The sequence below is a fragment of the Phyllostomus hastatus genome, unplaced genomic scaffold (assembly GCF_019186645.2).
Source record: "Phyllostomus hastatus isolate PE091 unplaced genomic scaffold, TTU_PhHast_1.1 phas_contig_402, whole genome shotgun sequence".
Taxonomy (NCBI): Eukaryota; Metazoa; Chordata; class Mammalia; order Chiroptera; family Phyllostomidae; genus Phyllostomus; species Phyllostomus hastatus.
Window position 1 is genome coordinate 8,438,242 of NW_025333873.1, and position 14,720 is coordinate 8,452,961.

The following is a 14,720-nucleotide window of genomic DNA, read 5'->3' on the forward strand; positions in this document are numbered from 1 at the left end:
CTAGGCAAAGAGAAAAAAATAAAGACAATGACCAGCTATAGGGAAAGCAAAGTGCTCACAAGGAGGACAGATCACGATATACTCAGCGGTGAGTAGTATTTACATGGTCAGAATGATGTGCTCACTGGGTTTTTTAGTTAAAAAACTTAGGTGAAGTATCGTAAACTTATTAAACCCGGAATTCCAACCTAACACACTTATAAGTGGGGAATGGGAGGATGGAAGTGTGTTCCTGCGTGGTGGGAACCATGCCACACGAGACAGGTGTCTGTGATGGTGAGGAGTCAGTGGGCAGTATCCCAATCAAAGTGAAACAAGAGGACTGTCATAAATGTGTTAGCACTTAGGTTTGTGGAGGCGAACATCCAAAGGATGAGTTTAAGAAGCTGAAAGTATATAATTACTAATTACTCCAGGGAGCAAGAACTGGGAAGTTAGGGGAGACGTGTGTTTTTGGTAAGAAGCCTCATGGACTATTTGAGTCTGTGAGCATGTACATGGTAAGTGAATTTACAAATACAAGTTACTTGTGGTATTTCATGGCAGTAAGTAAGCTCATTTTAAGTAGTGGAAGAGTAAATTATGATGTGTTAGTATAATTTTTGTTGTTTAGATTATGTTTATGAAATTAAACAAGTTTTACTTGAGATGCTGGGAAAAGAAAGACAAAGTTGGTATGTAATAGTACATAGAGAGCTGGTTAGTTTGAAGTCATTCTCATCAGGATAACATCTAAGTGAAATAGTATTCTTACTATTCTTCCTGGTACAAGATACAGAAGAGGTGACTTAAGAGTCAAAGTAAAAAACGAAACAGTTGTTGTAGAGTGTACAGTGTGCGCGAACGTTTTCCTGGTATGAGTTGTCGATCATTATTTGGTGTGTGTTAACTAATGGGAATTTTAAGTCATTTTCGCTAGGTTGGATTATGTTTTTTCTGAATTAACTGAAATTTTCTGAATTTCTCATGTTATTTATATATTGCTTCAAAGGAGGAGAACGAGATGGAAACATTTGGTGCAACGGTAACACATTAAATTAGCTCTTATAGCTGATCATAGGATAAAAATGAATATTGAGGTGATAGCTGATCAGTAAATTTAGAAGTATAAATAATGAAAATTAGCCTGTGTATTTGTGTTTCTTAAGTGGCCTGTTAATAACCACAGTGTTCCATTATGGAGAAATCAGTCTTGGTGTAATTTTAATTCATATTCCTTTATTTTAAATGCTGTAGAGTATACTTATCTGTTATGCTTGGACTTCATTTTGCCCGTTACTTCTCAGTTAGTGATACTTGAAGGGGAGACAGGCATGATGTGTCAAACACTGTTCCCTTTGTTGAGCTTCAGCAGGAGCTCTGATGCCATTTGTGTTGTTTGTTCACAGTACGTGCTGGTTCTCTGCAACTCTATCGGAACGCCTTTGGACCCCAAGTACATTGATATTGGTGAGGAAATGTCAATGCTTATTCCTCTTTCATCAAGTTTTATTTGTAAAACTAAGTAAAAAACCTAACAGCAGCAGTTTTAAATTTGAATGGTGTTCTCCAAAATGAGGATGAGCCTACTTCCTGATCTGCCGGGCCCAGTGTGTGCCTTTTTATCATGGTGCAATTAGTAATGCTCTGTTTCACGGACTTAACCAGTAATATCCTGGTCAATACAATCAATTATAAGGTCATTCCATCTAAAATCCTTAATAATCTCACAGCTGCTGCACTGCCATCATTTGCTTTAAAGGGGAACTATAATTGTGTAGGAGTTGGTATGCAACATAATGATTAGTATGTAATAAACTGAGGATTATAGAAAGAATTTTGCCCTTAGACCACTTTTATTATTAATAAACTGCCTGTAAATACCTCTCTTCCATAAAAAACACTTAGCTGCTTATAAAAGTGAGTTTTCTTTTTCCAGAATTTTCCAGTGAAACATGTCTACTAATAGGGACAACTTAAAAAATTTCCTGCCTTTTTGTTTTCAGGTATTTGTTACTTCAGATGTACCATTCCCTGTAACCAATTGCTATGAAAGTAATCATTAAGAAATTTCAAATCTTATTCTAAGTACTTTGTTAACAATCATTACTAAATATTTTCTTGTGTTTTCACTGCAACTTCCAGAAGTAAGGTTTTCTTCCAGAGTATATGGTAGTTATTGGATATGGTATTAGAAAAATTACTAGATTTCAACAACTTGAAAACCATGGGATTACTGGTATGTTCTGAATCTGAGAACCAGTTTTTTTCCTTCAGATTTCACATTTAGCCTTAACAGTCAAACGTAGTGTCTGCCTTTTAAGTGTGTTATTTTGCTGAGCGCTTTGGGTAATACAAGCAAATTTGAGATACATTTACTGACCTCAAAGATTTTATACTTTATGTTTAGGGTCTTGGGAACTCACTTTTACATCTTGAAACTTTTCAACTTCATGTCTTATATTTGTTGTTACATAGGTATGTTTATATGTTTGTATATATGTGTATATATATGTTAGTGTCCCTTGTTAAAAGGCTTAGCTTAAAATTATTATAGACTTGTCACATGAATATCTTCTGTTTATTACAAACAAAAGTCTGAGGAATGAATTCTGCCAGTCTTCAGATTATATGCTTTTTCTTTTAATATCAAGTTTTAACATGGAATCATAATGATGATAGGGTTATTTTCAAAGTAATTTTGATTGCAGATGTTCTATTTTTAAATAAAGCCAGATGTAAATTCTTTACCTTCATAATGGCAAATGCTTGAGGGCATGATTATTTGTAGTTTTGAGTCTAGAAACTTTTTTTTTTGCAGTCTCTGTGGCTGAAATTTTAACAAACAGTCCTTTCATTGGTTTACTGCCAAAGTAAACTCAGCCAAGACTCAACATTTTTTTTTCATACTGTAAAAATTCCCTTTTTAAGTTTCTGTGCCAAATTTTCATGAGGACTGGAGGCTAGAGGAAAAAAAGTACGTAATTGATGTTATTGTAGAAAGTGTAATTTCTGTTTTGTCACTTAGTCTTCCTCCTGACCATTTCTGTAAAAGCTTTAAAAAAGAGCTGTATGCGGTATTATAGAAGTTCCACTTGTGGGCCTCTGTTGTACATGTAATAGTCAGGTACCCTTTTTGGGATTCTTCCTCTGAGCCCCCAAACGCCTTTCGTATGTTTTTATTCAAAGTACTCACTCTGCACTGCGACTGTTCATTTTCTTGTCTTTTTTCCCCATATGATTTTGAGCTTCTTGAAGATCTACATCTGTTCATTTCTGTACCCCCATTGCCTAGGACTGTACTTGCACCATGACAACTGTCTATTGAATGTGTGACAACATTTAAAACAGAACGCATATTGTCTAGTGCACCATCAATGAGTACATATTGTTTCAGGCACTGTACTGGATACAGGGGGGGAGAAGGAGTTAATAGTGACATTCCCTGTAGGCTGTCCAAATGAATGACTACAGCGTGGTCAGTCCACCGAACAGTGACTGTCCCCCCTGCTGTGTGCCCGGCGTGGTGCCAGGTGCCGCGGGAGCGGATGGCAGTGCCAGAGCAGGTCAGGGACGTCATTCCTACTTAGAGGAAGTTGCCTTTAAGCTGGGTTTTGAAAGGCATTTCTTCAGGCAACATTTTAAGGAGAGGAAACAGCATTTGTAGAAGAATAAAGGCCTGGAAAGTGCCGGAAAAGTACCAGGTGCCTGTGCCGCAGCCGTGTTGGTGGGAGCAAGTGGGAGCTTTCTGATGGGGCCCTGGAGCGCATGCACTGAGCCTGTGTGTGTCCAGAGAGAGGTCATTGGTGAGAGCACTTCAGTGCGACTTCGGTTTGCCCGCTCCTCGAAGGGCTGAGAAGTGAATGCGTAGGAAAGTGGGGGGACATCACGGATTAGACATTCACTTCAGTCCTCCGCACTTAAATATTGCAGGTTTGCAGGTTATCACGTAAGCAGGTTTGACTTATGTAAATTCATGGATTTCAAAAAATCATTTTAAATCCTTTCTGGGCTAGTAATTACTACCACCTAGCATCACAAAGTTTAATTAATGAAATCATAACTACTTTCTTAAAACATTTATTCCAATAGTTATAGATACTGAGTTTCCCTTTCCAGATATTGAATAGCTGAGTAGGATATGGAGTATTTTTATCTTGGTTGTGTTTTCTTCCTAAAGTATTCTGTTAAAATTTGTTCTTCTAGCTTTTTCCTAAAGGTTAGGTCTAGGGAACTAGGAACTAGTTCCTAGTCTACGTCTCTGGCTGCCTTGGGAAAGTTCAATCTGCCTGGGTGGGTAGATCTGTTAGTACAGATCTGGCATGATTTGTGGACATAGGGTTAGCTACCTGTGTGACTTTGCTGAAATTAACTGCCATATTGATTCAAAAGGACAGCTGTTTCAGATGTGTTCGTATTTTGTTTTTTGTATGGACTAGAGGATCTGTACATGGTTTTATTATGCAGACCTAGGTAGGCAATACAAGTAAAAACAATGATAGCAACCACACCTAACGCTCAATAACCCTTAGCGACAGGCCGTGTGCCGCAGTGGCTGCGGGCAGAGGTCTGGAGCCGTGAACTGGGCGCGTGGCCCGGCTTCCACCGCTCTCCAGCTGCGCGGCTTCAGCAGGTCATCCGGCCATTTCGTCCTTAGGTTTCTGTGTCTGCTAAACGGGGACGATGATGATGATAATGTCTACCTGAGAGAGCGGCTGTGAGTTCATACATGTGATACACTGATTATATATTAATATGATTATATGTTATTCATTATAACTATACAATTATAATTGATCCAGTTACATTAAAATATATGTCTGACATAATTTGGGAAAGTTCAATAAATATTGGCTTTTAAAATTATTAAGCATTTACTCTATGCCAGGCATTGTACTATGCTTTTTATTTATTATTTATTTTAATCTTCAAAGCAGCTCTATAAGGTTGGTATTGTTATTACTATCTTTAACTTACAGTAAGTAAACTAAGGTTCAGAGAGAATATGTAATTTATCTAAGGCCACGGAGTTAGCAAGTGCCTGTGACTTGAATACAAGAAGTCTGACTTTTACTGCAAACCATTAACATTTTAACTTTGAATTAATCAGGCTAATGATAAACTCTTGTAATTATTTAGAAAGCATCAAAATAAAGGGGCATGAGTGTAATTGGTAATTGCAGGCAAACATTAGAAAAATGCTTTTATATGCTCAGGAAAAATGATTATTTTATTAGAAGGCAGTTATGGTTTGTGAACTTTGCATCCCATTAAGGGCATAATAGTCACCGGCATCAGAGTCTCCAGGAGAGAATTTACTCAGACTTTCACAAAGGCCCCAGCGTTTACTGAGGGCAGTGTCCTGTTGGCGGCGGCTGTGGCGACAGGGGAGCAGAGCCTGGGCCTGGCCTGCTCATTCCTCCAGGCGGTGCTCGCCACGGGCTCCGTGCCACCCTAGCCACCCTCTCTGGGACCGCCCTTCTACGGCGAGTTCCCGCAGGAAAGGCTTCTGTCTCCCTCTAGAGTCTGGTGCCGGCACACAAGTAGCACACAACAGGAAAATCTCGACACTTGTAAGGGAAAAAATTTAAATATGGTTCACCTTACTGAGTTATTTAGCATTTAAATATTCTTGAATTTGAACCCCCAAGTTGTTCATCTATTCTGATAACATACCATCGTCTAGTTTCTAACTCTTTGTTCGGTTTCTACGTCTCTGGCTGCCTTAAATATTTTTTCTTTGGCCTGTGGCAAGAACTGCATAAATGGTAGCTGCAATTAACACTGTTTGTTCTGGCCTGATAAATGGTGACTTTTCATAATATTTGTGAGTAGAAGAGTAATTTTTGTACCATTTTAACCGTGAATTCATAAATTAGGTATTAAAATGATCTTTTATGAAGGAGTTTTTTGTGTTCGTATATTTTGTGTGAATTTGTCTAATTTGATGTCATTTATTTGGTTTGTGGCTTCGGACAAGTAATTTTACTTCTTTAGCGCTCCATGTCTGTATCTGTAGGATGGCTTGATGAGACTGTCTGTTTCACTAAAGGGTGCATAGTAGTAGGAGTTTAACTAAATGTTCTCTAAGAAGCAGAACGTATGAAAAAAAGTTATGTGTTTAGGAAAATATATTCCTAAATTAGGAAAGACCTCCAGAGAGTTTTCTTTTCTAAATTAATGAGGAAATATAAGACGTATGAGAGCAGAGGGAAGGATAAATGCTGGAACCAAGCAATAATGGTGGTGGGGAGGGAAGGAAAGAATGGGGTTTTATTTATTCATTCATTACTTAATGGACATTTGGGCTGTTTTTACATTTCGGTTGTTATGAATAATGCTGTTAGGAACATTTGTGTATGAGTTTTTGTGTGGACATTTTCAATATGTTTTTATTTCTCTTGGGTGTACCTGAGAGTGGAATTGCTGGGGCCTGTGGTGATTCTGTGTTTAGCGTTTTGGGGAACTGCTGGGTCGTATCCGGAGTGCACCACCGCGCATTCCTCCTGGTCCTCCACGTTCTTGCAGTGCTCAGGCCTTGTCCGACCGCTCGATGCCAGCAAGTGCAGTGGCTGTGAAGGGGTATCTCACGGTGGCATTTGCCTGGTGGCGAATGCTGTTGAGCATCTTTTCATTTGCTTAGTGGTCATTTTTATATGTTTAAAATTTTTTTATTTAATTTTTCTTATTGTTGTTCAATTACAGCTGTCCCAATATTCCCCCTGTTGCTCTCCTCTCCCCTGCCTCCCTCCCTCCCTAATTTCTTACATCTTCATTGCAGACGTTTCTATTCAGGTCCTTTGCTTGCTTATTTATTTATTTATTTATTTATTTATTTTAAAAAAGGTATTTATTTATTTATTTTTAGAGAGAGGGGAAGGGAGGGAGAAAGAGAAGGAGAGAAACATGGACCAATTGCCTCTCCTACAGGCCCTGACGAGGACTGAACCCATAACTCAGGCATGTGCCCTGAGCGGGAACTGAACTGGAGACCTTCTGCTTTGTGGGACTGTGTCCAGCCAACAGAGCCACACCAGTCAGGGCTGCCCATTTTTTCAATCAGGCTATTTATCTCTGGGTTATAAGAGTTCTTTGCATATTCTAGATATAATTGCTTACCATGTGTATGATTTGCAAATACATTCTCCCTTTTGTGGGTTGTCTTTCCAGGTTTTCAATGGTGTCCTTTGAAGCACAGATGTGCTTGATTTTGATGAAGTCCATTTTATCTACTTTTTCTTTTCCTGCTTGTGCTTTTGGTGTCATATTTAAGAAACCATCACCTATCCCAAAGTCACAAGACTTAATACTGTGCTTTTTTCCCCTAAGAGCTCTACAGTTAGGTCTTTGATCCATTCTGAATTAATATATTTGTCTGGTTTTACAAGCTTTTGACTCCTGTCTGCTTTCCCAGACTGTGCGGAGGGTATGTTGTCTGTCGGATGAGGGGTTGGACTCAGTGATCACTGAAGTCCTGTGCAGCACGGTCTGTGGTTCTGTGAAACTATAACCCATTGCCTCTGTGTTCTTTTCAATAGTACCATTATTTGTTACAATGACCAAAACCCACGTGATCGCAGCTTCAAAAGAAGCATTTTACACCTGGCAATATCGCGTGGCAAAGAAGCTCACGGCTCTGGAAATTAATCAGATGATGCGGTCTCGAAAAGAAGGAAGAGAAAGGTATGTCTTACGATGCATATTTTTTAGAAGCTCAACCATATCAAATTTATTCTATTTTTTCTTTTTCTAATTTATTTTTTTAAGATTTTATTTATTTATTTATTTATTTATGTATTTATTTATTAGAGAGGGGAGGGGAGGGAGAAAGAGAGAGAGAGTAACATCAATGTGTGGTTGCTTCTCATGTGGTCCCCACTGGGGACCTGGCCTGCAACCCAGGAATGTGCCCTGACTGGGAATCGAACCTGTGATGCTTTGGTTTGTAGCTTATATTTTTTATTTTTCAAAACCTGTGGAGAATTTGTATGAGTTTATCTGAGCCAGACTGGCGACATGCTGGGAGCAAGGTCTCGGATGCTCCCCTCAGGCACGCCACATTTCAGTTAGGCACAGTTGTGGCTGTCATGCTTGAGAGCTGCACGTTGTTTTGATGAACAGAAACAATATTTTCCAGTTAATTTGAATATCTTTCAAATGTAAATGTTAAATTTATCAAAATAAAAGAGATGTGAGCATGGTATAATAAAAGAAGGCCTTTAGAGGTAAAGACTGGAAATCTATGTTTTTATTATTATTATTTTTTTTTAAAGATTTTATTTACTTATTTTTTTAGAGAGAGGGGAAGGTAGGTAGAAAGGGAGGGAGAGAAACATCCATGTGTGGCTGCCTCTCGCACACCCCCCTTACTGGGGACTGGCTTGCAACCCAGGCATGTGCCCTGACTGGGAATTGAACCGACAACCCTTTGCTTCGAAGTCCGGCACTCAGTCCACTGAGCCATACCAGCCAGGGCTGGAGATCCATGTTTTTATAAGGAAATGGCTATTCTCACTCATTTGCTCTCACCAAATTAGAGTTATAATGTTCTACTGAAACTGGTTACTCAGTGAAGCCTGTGTGTTCGTGGTGCAGGCCTTTCCCCGAGCAGGAGGGCGGGGTGGCCCCACTGCTGCTCGCCGCAGCAGAGGCAGGTCCGCAGGCACAGGTGTGGAGGAGGCCTTAGGTAGGGTGCGCGGGTCACGCGGCTTCTTCCCCTTCCCCTGGATCCCAGGGCGTCTGGTTTGGTGCTCTGTCTGGTGACTGGGGCAGAGAGAGCGGTACCACATGGAGAAGTCGGGAGCCCCCAGGGAGGACTCTTCTGTAGTCAGTCTCAAGTGCAGCCGCACTTACTGTGTTTGGAAGTTCCCTCTCAGTGATACTCTGTGTGTTGCCCTTTAGTTCTTATCCTAAGCCATTAAGTAAGGCATTTTGTTGAATGCTTTAACCTAATGAGTCTTAATGACGGCGTAGGCCTGTGTTGGGGTGGAGAGCCGGCAGTCATGTCAGAAATCCCAGGTTCCTTCTTCAAACCGTCTCCTCCCTTCCCTTTAAGGCTCCCCCATGCACTAACATAGGGGATATATGCCCCGTAAGAGTATTTTGGGTCTGTGAGTTCACACGGAAGCAGAAAAAAACGTTGAAAAACACCGTATCTTGGCTCCTTGGTAGTTGTGAAGGACTCCGCGGGAATAATCCTCAGCCTCTGTAAGGACGGTCTGTGGCCGTGGTGGAGTCAGTGAGGCCTGCAGTCTGGGGACGGGGGCAGACCCCAGGACGGCGCTGGGCAGAGAAGTCCAGTCCCTCCCTGTGTGGAGTCCGTGCCCTCCGTGAGCCTGCTGAAGGGGGTCTGGCTTTGTTTAGACAGAGAGGGCAGCGTTTTCTTGTGTCTCTGTCGGGAACGCCTTGGCCAGTTTCAGCGACTGTGGGCTAGTTCTTGCCGCTCCTCGGCGTCCTCGTCCATCAGATACAGTTGGTGGTGGCGAGAACTTCTTCCATGTCAGACACTGTGGACGGTCTGTATCTGTCCTCCAGTTAGTCTTTCACAGAGAGGGAACCGAGACACGACTTGCTTCAGTTATTGCCGAAGGTCACGAGGCGATGATAAGCAGAGACCAGACGCGGAGGCCGTTCGGCCTTGGAGCCACTTCCTCAGACTGGCCTGTCCTGGCGTACCCACTCGTTTTAACAGAGGGGGGGTCAGATCTCTCTGGGTACCTATTTCAACTTCTGTTTCTGATGACTAAGTAGAAATAGTGACTGTGTTGTATACTTAATAGAAATGTATTAAAATGCAGTGACATGGTACCTCTAAATTGGCCCACTTTTCTATATTTAATATATTTCTATTAAATTTAACATTTGATCTCCTTGTTACATTGATGAAAGTACAATTATGATTTCAATTAAACAGTGATGCAATTTCATGATATTTTAAAGATGGAAAATGGCTTGATTTTCCTGTAATTATATTACAGCAACAATTTTTAAAAAAATATTTATTTTTAGAGAGAGGGGAAGGGAGGGAGAAAGAGGAGTGAAACATCAGTGTGTGGTTGCCTCTCACATGCTCCCAACTGGGTCCTGGCCTGCAACCCTGGCACGTGCCCTGACTGGGAATCGAACTGGCGAACCTTTGCTTTGTAGGCTGGCACTCAGTCCACTGAGCCACACCATCTAGGGCAGCAACAATTTTTTGAATTCTTTTTATGTATCAGGCTGTGTATGTATATGCCTTATCAGCACAATTTTATTTATGCCTCTCAAAACCCCCCAAAGGAGGAATTGTCATCCTTTTATATAGATGGAGAAATTGAGGTTCAGAGAAGTTAAGCAACTTGCCCAGGGCCTCGTAGCTACTCTGTGATGTGTCTGTTCTGTTTATCTCCATTCATTTGAATGTTTTTTCATCATACGTTATGGAGCGCTTGAGAGCGTGTGGCAGTGTGCCACACAACGGACAAACAGCCCTTGTCTCCAGGAGGCTCGCCACCTGTTGGGAGAGAGAGTGAACCAGCAGTGATACTGATATGCAGCGTGAATAAGTATTAACATAAAGGTGTCAGAGAGGTGGGGGTCCCAAAGGAGTGCATCTTCATAACACAGTAAACACAGGGAAGGACTCCTTACTTCAGAACAAAAATTCCAAATACATTTAAGTTTTACTGTCATTAAGCACATTGATAGAAGGGAAGTTATGTAGAAACGACAGGGAGACTTAGTGTATTAGAAGTTACTCCTGACTGATGTTCATTTGGAGAATAAGGAAAACATCCCTTGCAGCTCAATGAAACTCACTGGAAATACGTGATTCAGTGTTCAGATGTGTTTTGGCACAGCTTTCAGGAACATATTGCTTGTGAAACTAGTAAACACCTGGTAGATAATACCTACCTTTGTGAGATTGAGCTTTGTTAGGAGCTGTTTAAACTAATAAGGACAATTATATGAACAATATTCATTGGTTCCATCCAGTCTGTTAGCTGTTTTAGAGATCATGAAATAGTATAACCTTTACACTGTCTTTGAAGTTCTGATTTTTTTTCCCAGGATTTATCATGTTGATGATACTCCTTCTGGATCAGTGGATGGGGTGCTTGATTATAGTAAAGCCATTCAAGTAGGTGATTTTATTACTACCATCAAATATTAGTATCTGTAGATTTGAAAATACTGTAATTTTATTTTGAGACCTGAAGAAGAATTTGTTTCCAGTGATAGCATATTATTCTAGTAATTTTAAAAAAGATTGTATGTATTTATTTTTAAAGAGAGGGGAATGGAGGGAGAAAGAGAGAGAGAAACACCAGTGTGTGGTTGTCTCTTCTGTGCCCCCTCCACTGGGGATCTGGCCCTCAACCCAGGCATGTGCTCTGACGGAATTGAACCGGCAACCCTTTGGTTCGCAGGCTGGTGCTCAATTCACAGAGCCACACCAGCCACAGTATTCTGGTAATTAAAAGAATTTCTATTCTGGAAACCTTCTTCTAGATATGCTGTTTTTTCTTCTTTTGATTTTTAAAAACATTTTATTTTGAAATAATTATAGGCTCACAGGAAGTTGCAAAAATAGCACATAGGACCTCTTTACCCAGCTTCCTTCAATGGTGATGTTTTATAGAACTGTAGTATAATATCAAAATCAGGAAATTGACATTGGTAGTACTACTGTTAAATTACCACCTGATTCATTATTGTTTGCACTGGTTTTTACACGTATGTGCATGTGCATAGTTTTATGTGATTTTGCTGTCATGAAGGACCTTGCCTTGTGCTCCTTCTTCATTTTCACACCCACTCTCCACTCCATCCCTGTTCCCTGGGAATCCCTGGTTTGTTTTGGTCTCAGAACCCTGAGAGTGTTGTATGAATGGAATCTGTAGCCTGTGGCGATGGGCTTCTGTGCACTGAGCATAAGCTCCTGAGAGCCGTGCGGGCCGTGGCAGTGCCAGGCCGTCTCTCCCTTCCTCGTTTTGGCGTGCTTGGGCCCTCTGCCGGCTGCTCGTCTTTTATGAGTAAGCTCAGATTTTTGCCTCCCGGACCGTTTCTGTTTAAGTGAGATGCTCCTTCCTCTATGCTCTCATAACGCCTGTGTGGGCCTCATTTTTTTTATCGTACTGTACTGTAGTTAGGTGTTCGGTTCTCTGCCTTCCCCCTCAGGCTTTTGACTACTCCCCCAGGGTAAAGATTTCATCCGAGTATCTCCAGGGCCTAGTTCAGGGCCCAGCACACAGCCGGTGCCCAGTTGGTGAATGTCTGTCAGTAAATGTGTAGTTGAACTGCATGCCCTCTTAAAGCAGGCTGATCATTCAGTAACTATTTGTTAAAGAATAATGACTGATTTATTTTAGGGCACAAGGGATCCAATTTGTGCCATAACTGCATCTGATAAGACGCTGATTGTGGTAAGTTGTGAGAAAATTTATTTTATGAACAAAAATTTAATTTGTAAAAACAGAGTAAAGCAATACATTTTGGATTTAAATATCATCTTATGGGACACTTTGCGTGTTACCGAGTCCAACATATAAGAAACGAGAGTCTTAGAGATTGCCTCACAAGCTGTCACTTTTGCAGAAAGAGCTGTTTCTAAAAGCAGTAGAGTGGGGCCCGCTGGGGAGAGCTGGGCACCGGGTTGCGGGAGCCCCTGAGGGGCTGGCGGAAGGGGGGTGGACTGGCGGTAGCTGCAGGCCTTGGGAAGGGTCCTCCTCTGCGTGGCCTGCTCCGTTGCACTGGGGAAGGTGCTTTGGCTCAGCTGCTTGGAAAAGGCTTAGCACGACGAGGCGGTGTGACCGCTAGCCAGGAAAGTGAAGAAGCACATGGCAACTTTTCGCCGAACTTTTCAAATCACATCAGTATATGGTGTCTCTTCTTGAGTTCTGACATTTGAAAATACTAATTTTAGAGGTAAATGTTTAAGATAGTAATGCTGGTAAAGTCATTGAATTTGAATTATGTAAACAAAGCCTTAATAGGATCTGTTTCCAGTTCTAGTTATGTTCTTTAGCCATTAGTTTAAGGGGGGAAATTTTTTTAAGAACATAGTATTCATATTTCCTCACCAAATGGTCTTGGTGTGTGTTTTAGGTCTGTGGTCTTTGTTTAAAGCTGGATCTTTGGTCTGTGGAGTCTCTCGTTTTCTTTTGATACTTGCTAGATGGTAGGGGTTTGTGTGTGTGTGTTTCTGACTTTTGCAAAAAAAAAAAGCAACTCAGAATGATCACAAAAACTGACCTAATGCCTAAATGACAGAGGCTGCCTGTAGGAAGAGCACTCGCGTAGTCAGCACCGGCCAGGCGCCTCAGTGGGGAAGATCGCCTCTGCGTGGAAAACTGCCTTCTCCCGTGGCCGCGTGCCCAGTTTTTACGACGGTTACTTTTTCAGACTTTTTCAGCCACAGGACCCCTGTTTTCAAAAACGAAATCTCATTTTGTCAATATATTAAATCTTTTCAAGCCCATATGTCCCTTTTCTAAATTAAGCCATTACCGCCCCCCAGCAGCCCCTGGGCCTCCCCAGCCTTTCTGATGCCCCCCCCCCCAAAAAAACCCCCAAGAACCGAGCTGCACGGGCGGCGCTGCTGTGTTGGAGGGGAGGTGGGAGGACTGGCTGCCGAGCGGCCCTGCTGTCCCTTTGCACGGTTCACGGCACAGAAGGTTTGAAACCACAGTTCTCTCCGTAAGGCTTGCACAGAGTTACATGGAGCCTTGTACTCTATTTTACTGTTAAACACATTTAAACTCCCCCAGATTGTATCACTGCTGTCTGATCACCTCCCTTCGCTGCAAACGCGTGTCAGAAAGACGGCTGGTATTGGATACACTGGTTTCAGGTAGACTTTCAGTAGCAGACAGACTTTCATGAGTCATGAGACAGACTTTCAGACTGTCTCATAGGGTGGTCTTGTATAGATTTTTCATATATATGAAATTTTTAGCTTTTAATGTGCCCTGAATATCACCCTAGACGACAACCGTAAGTAATACTAGGTATTTCTTCCTTATGATTATAAGAATGTGTGTGTTATTGAAGAACTAGGTTGCTGACTTCTTTTGAATACATGAAAAAAAAATTGGATCCCTTTCTGCCATTTCAAAAGGTTTTAATTAACTTGGGAGCTAAATATGTACTCAATAACACGATTCAATATCACAAGGGAATTCACTGTGATGCCATCACTTTGATTTTGAAACAAGTGTGTGCACATAGAGTGGGGCCTGTAGTTGTCATGTAGTGTTATTATGGGGAATTTGCTTTAGTAATCATAAACAACTTCCATAGGGTCGTGAATCTGGCATCATTCAGAGATACAGCCTTCCTAATGTTGGTTTGATTAAAAAATATTCCCTGAAGTGTCGAGCCAACCAGCTGTCGCTGAATTGCAACTCCAGGTAAGTTTGAAAACGCCCTCAAGCAGATGTCTGATTTAGAAGTTACCAGTTTGGATTGCTGGATTTATATAATAAATGCAAAGATACGTGTTGGCTTAAACTTGTCTATAGTTTAATGTGGTTTTACTGTATTTTATTTGTATTTAAATATTTATATTTTTTTGTATGGTATTTGGTGTTTAGATATCTTTCTCTAGTTGGGCAAAATCTAGAAATTCTAGTGTAATGTTTTAAGTTATTTGTACACCAGTTACTTTAATTCATTGGGTACCTTTTCCTTACAAGGAGCCAAGTGGAGCGTAGTCCGTGTCTTCTATCAAACTTGTAAAAGTTTGTTTAAACTCAGTTATC

The 14,720-nt window shown here is 41.1% G+C and overlaps 1 protein-coding gene across 2 annotated transcripts in view; it reads left to right on the top strand.

Annotated features, from left to right (window-relative positions):
* Positions 1-14,720, top strand: part of WDR35 (WD repeat domain 35) — a 58,985-nt gene that overhangs the window by 19,177 nt on the left and 25,088 nt on the right. The window contains exons 11-16 of one of the 2 annotated variants that reach the window (XM_045844585.1): positions 992-1,024; positions 1,389-1,449; positions 7,518-7,662; positions 11,029-11,098; positions 12,330-12,383; positions 14,260-14,369. In XM_045844585.1, coding sequence (XP_045700541.1) covers positions 992-1,024; positions 1,389-1,449; positions 7,518-7,662; positions 11,029-11,098; positions 12,330-12,383; positions 14,260-14,369 — 473 coding nt within the window. The remainder of the gene's footprint in view (positions 1-991; positions 1,025-1,388; positions 1,450-7,517; positions 7,663-11,028; positions 11,099-12,329; positions 12,384-14,259; positions 14,370-14,720) is intronic. The other variant, XM_045844586.1, reaches the window with a different exon arrangement.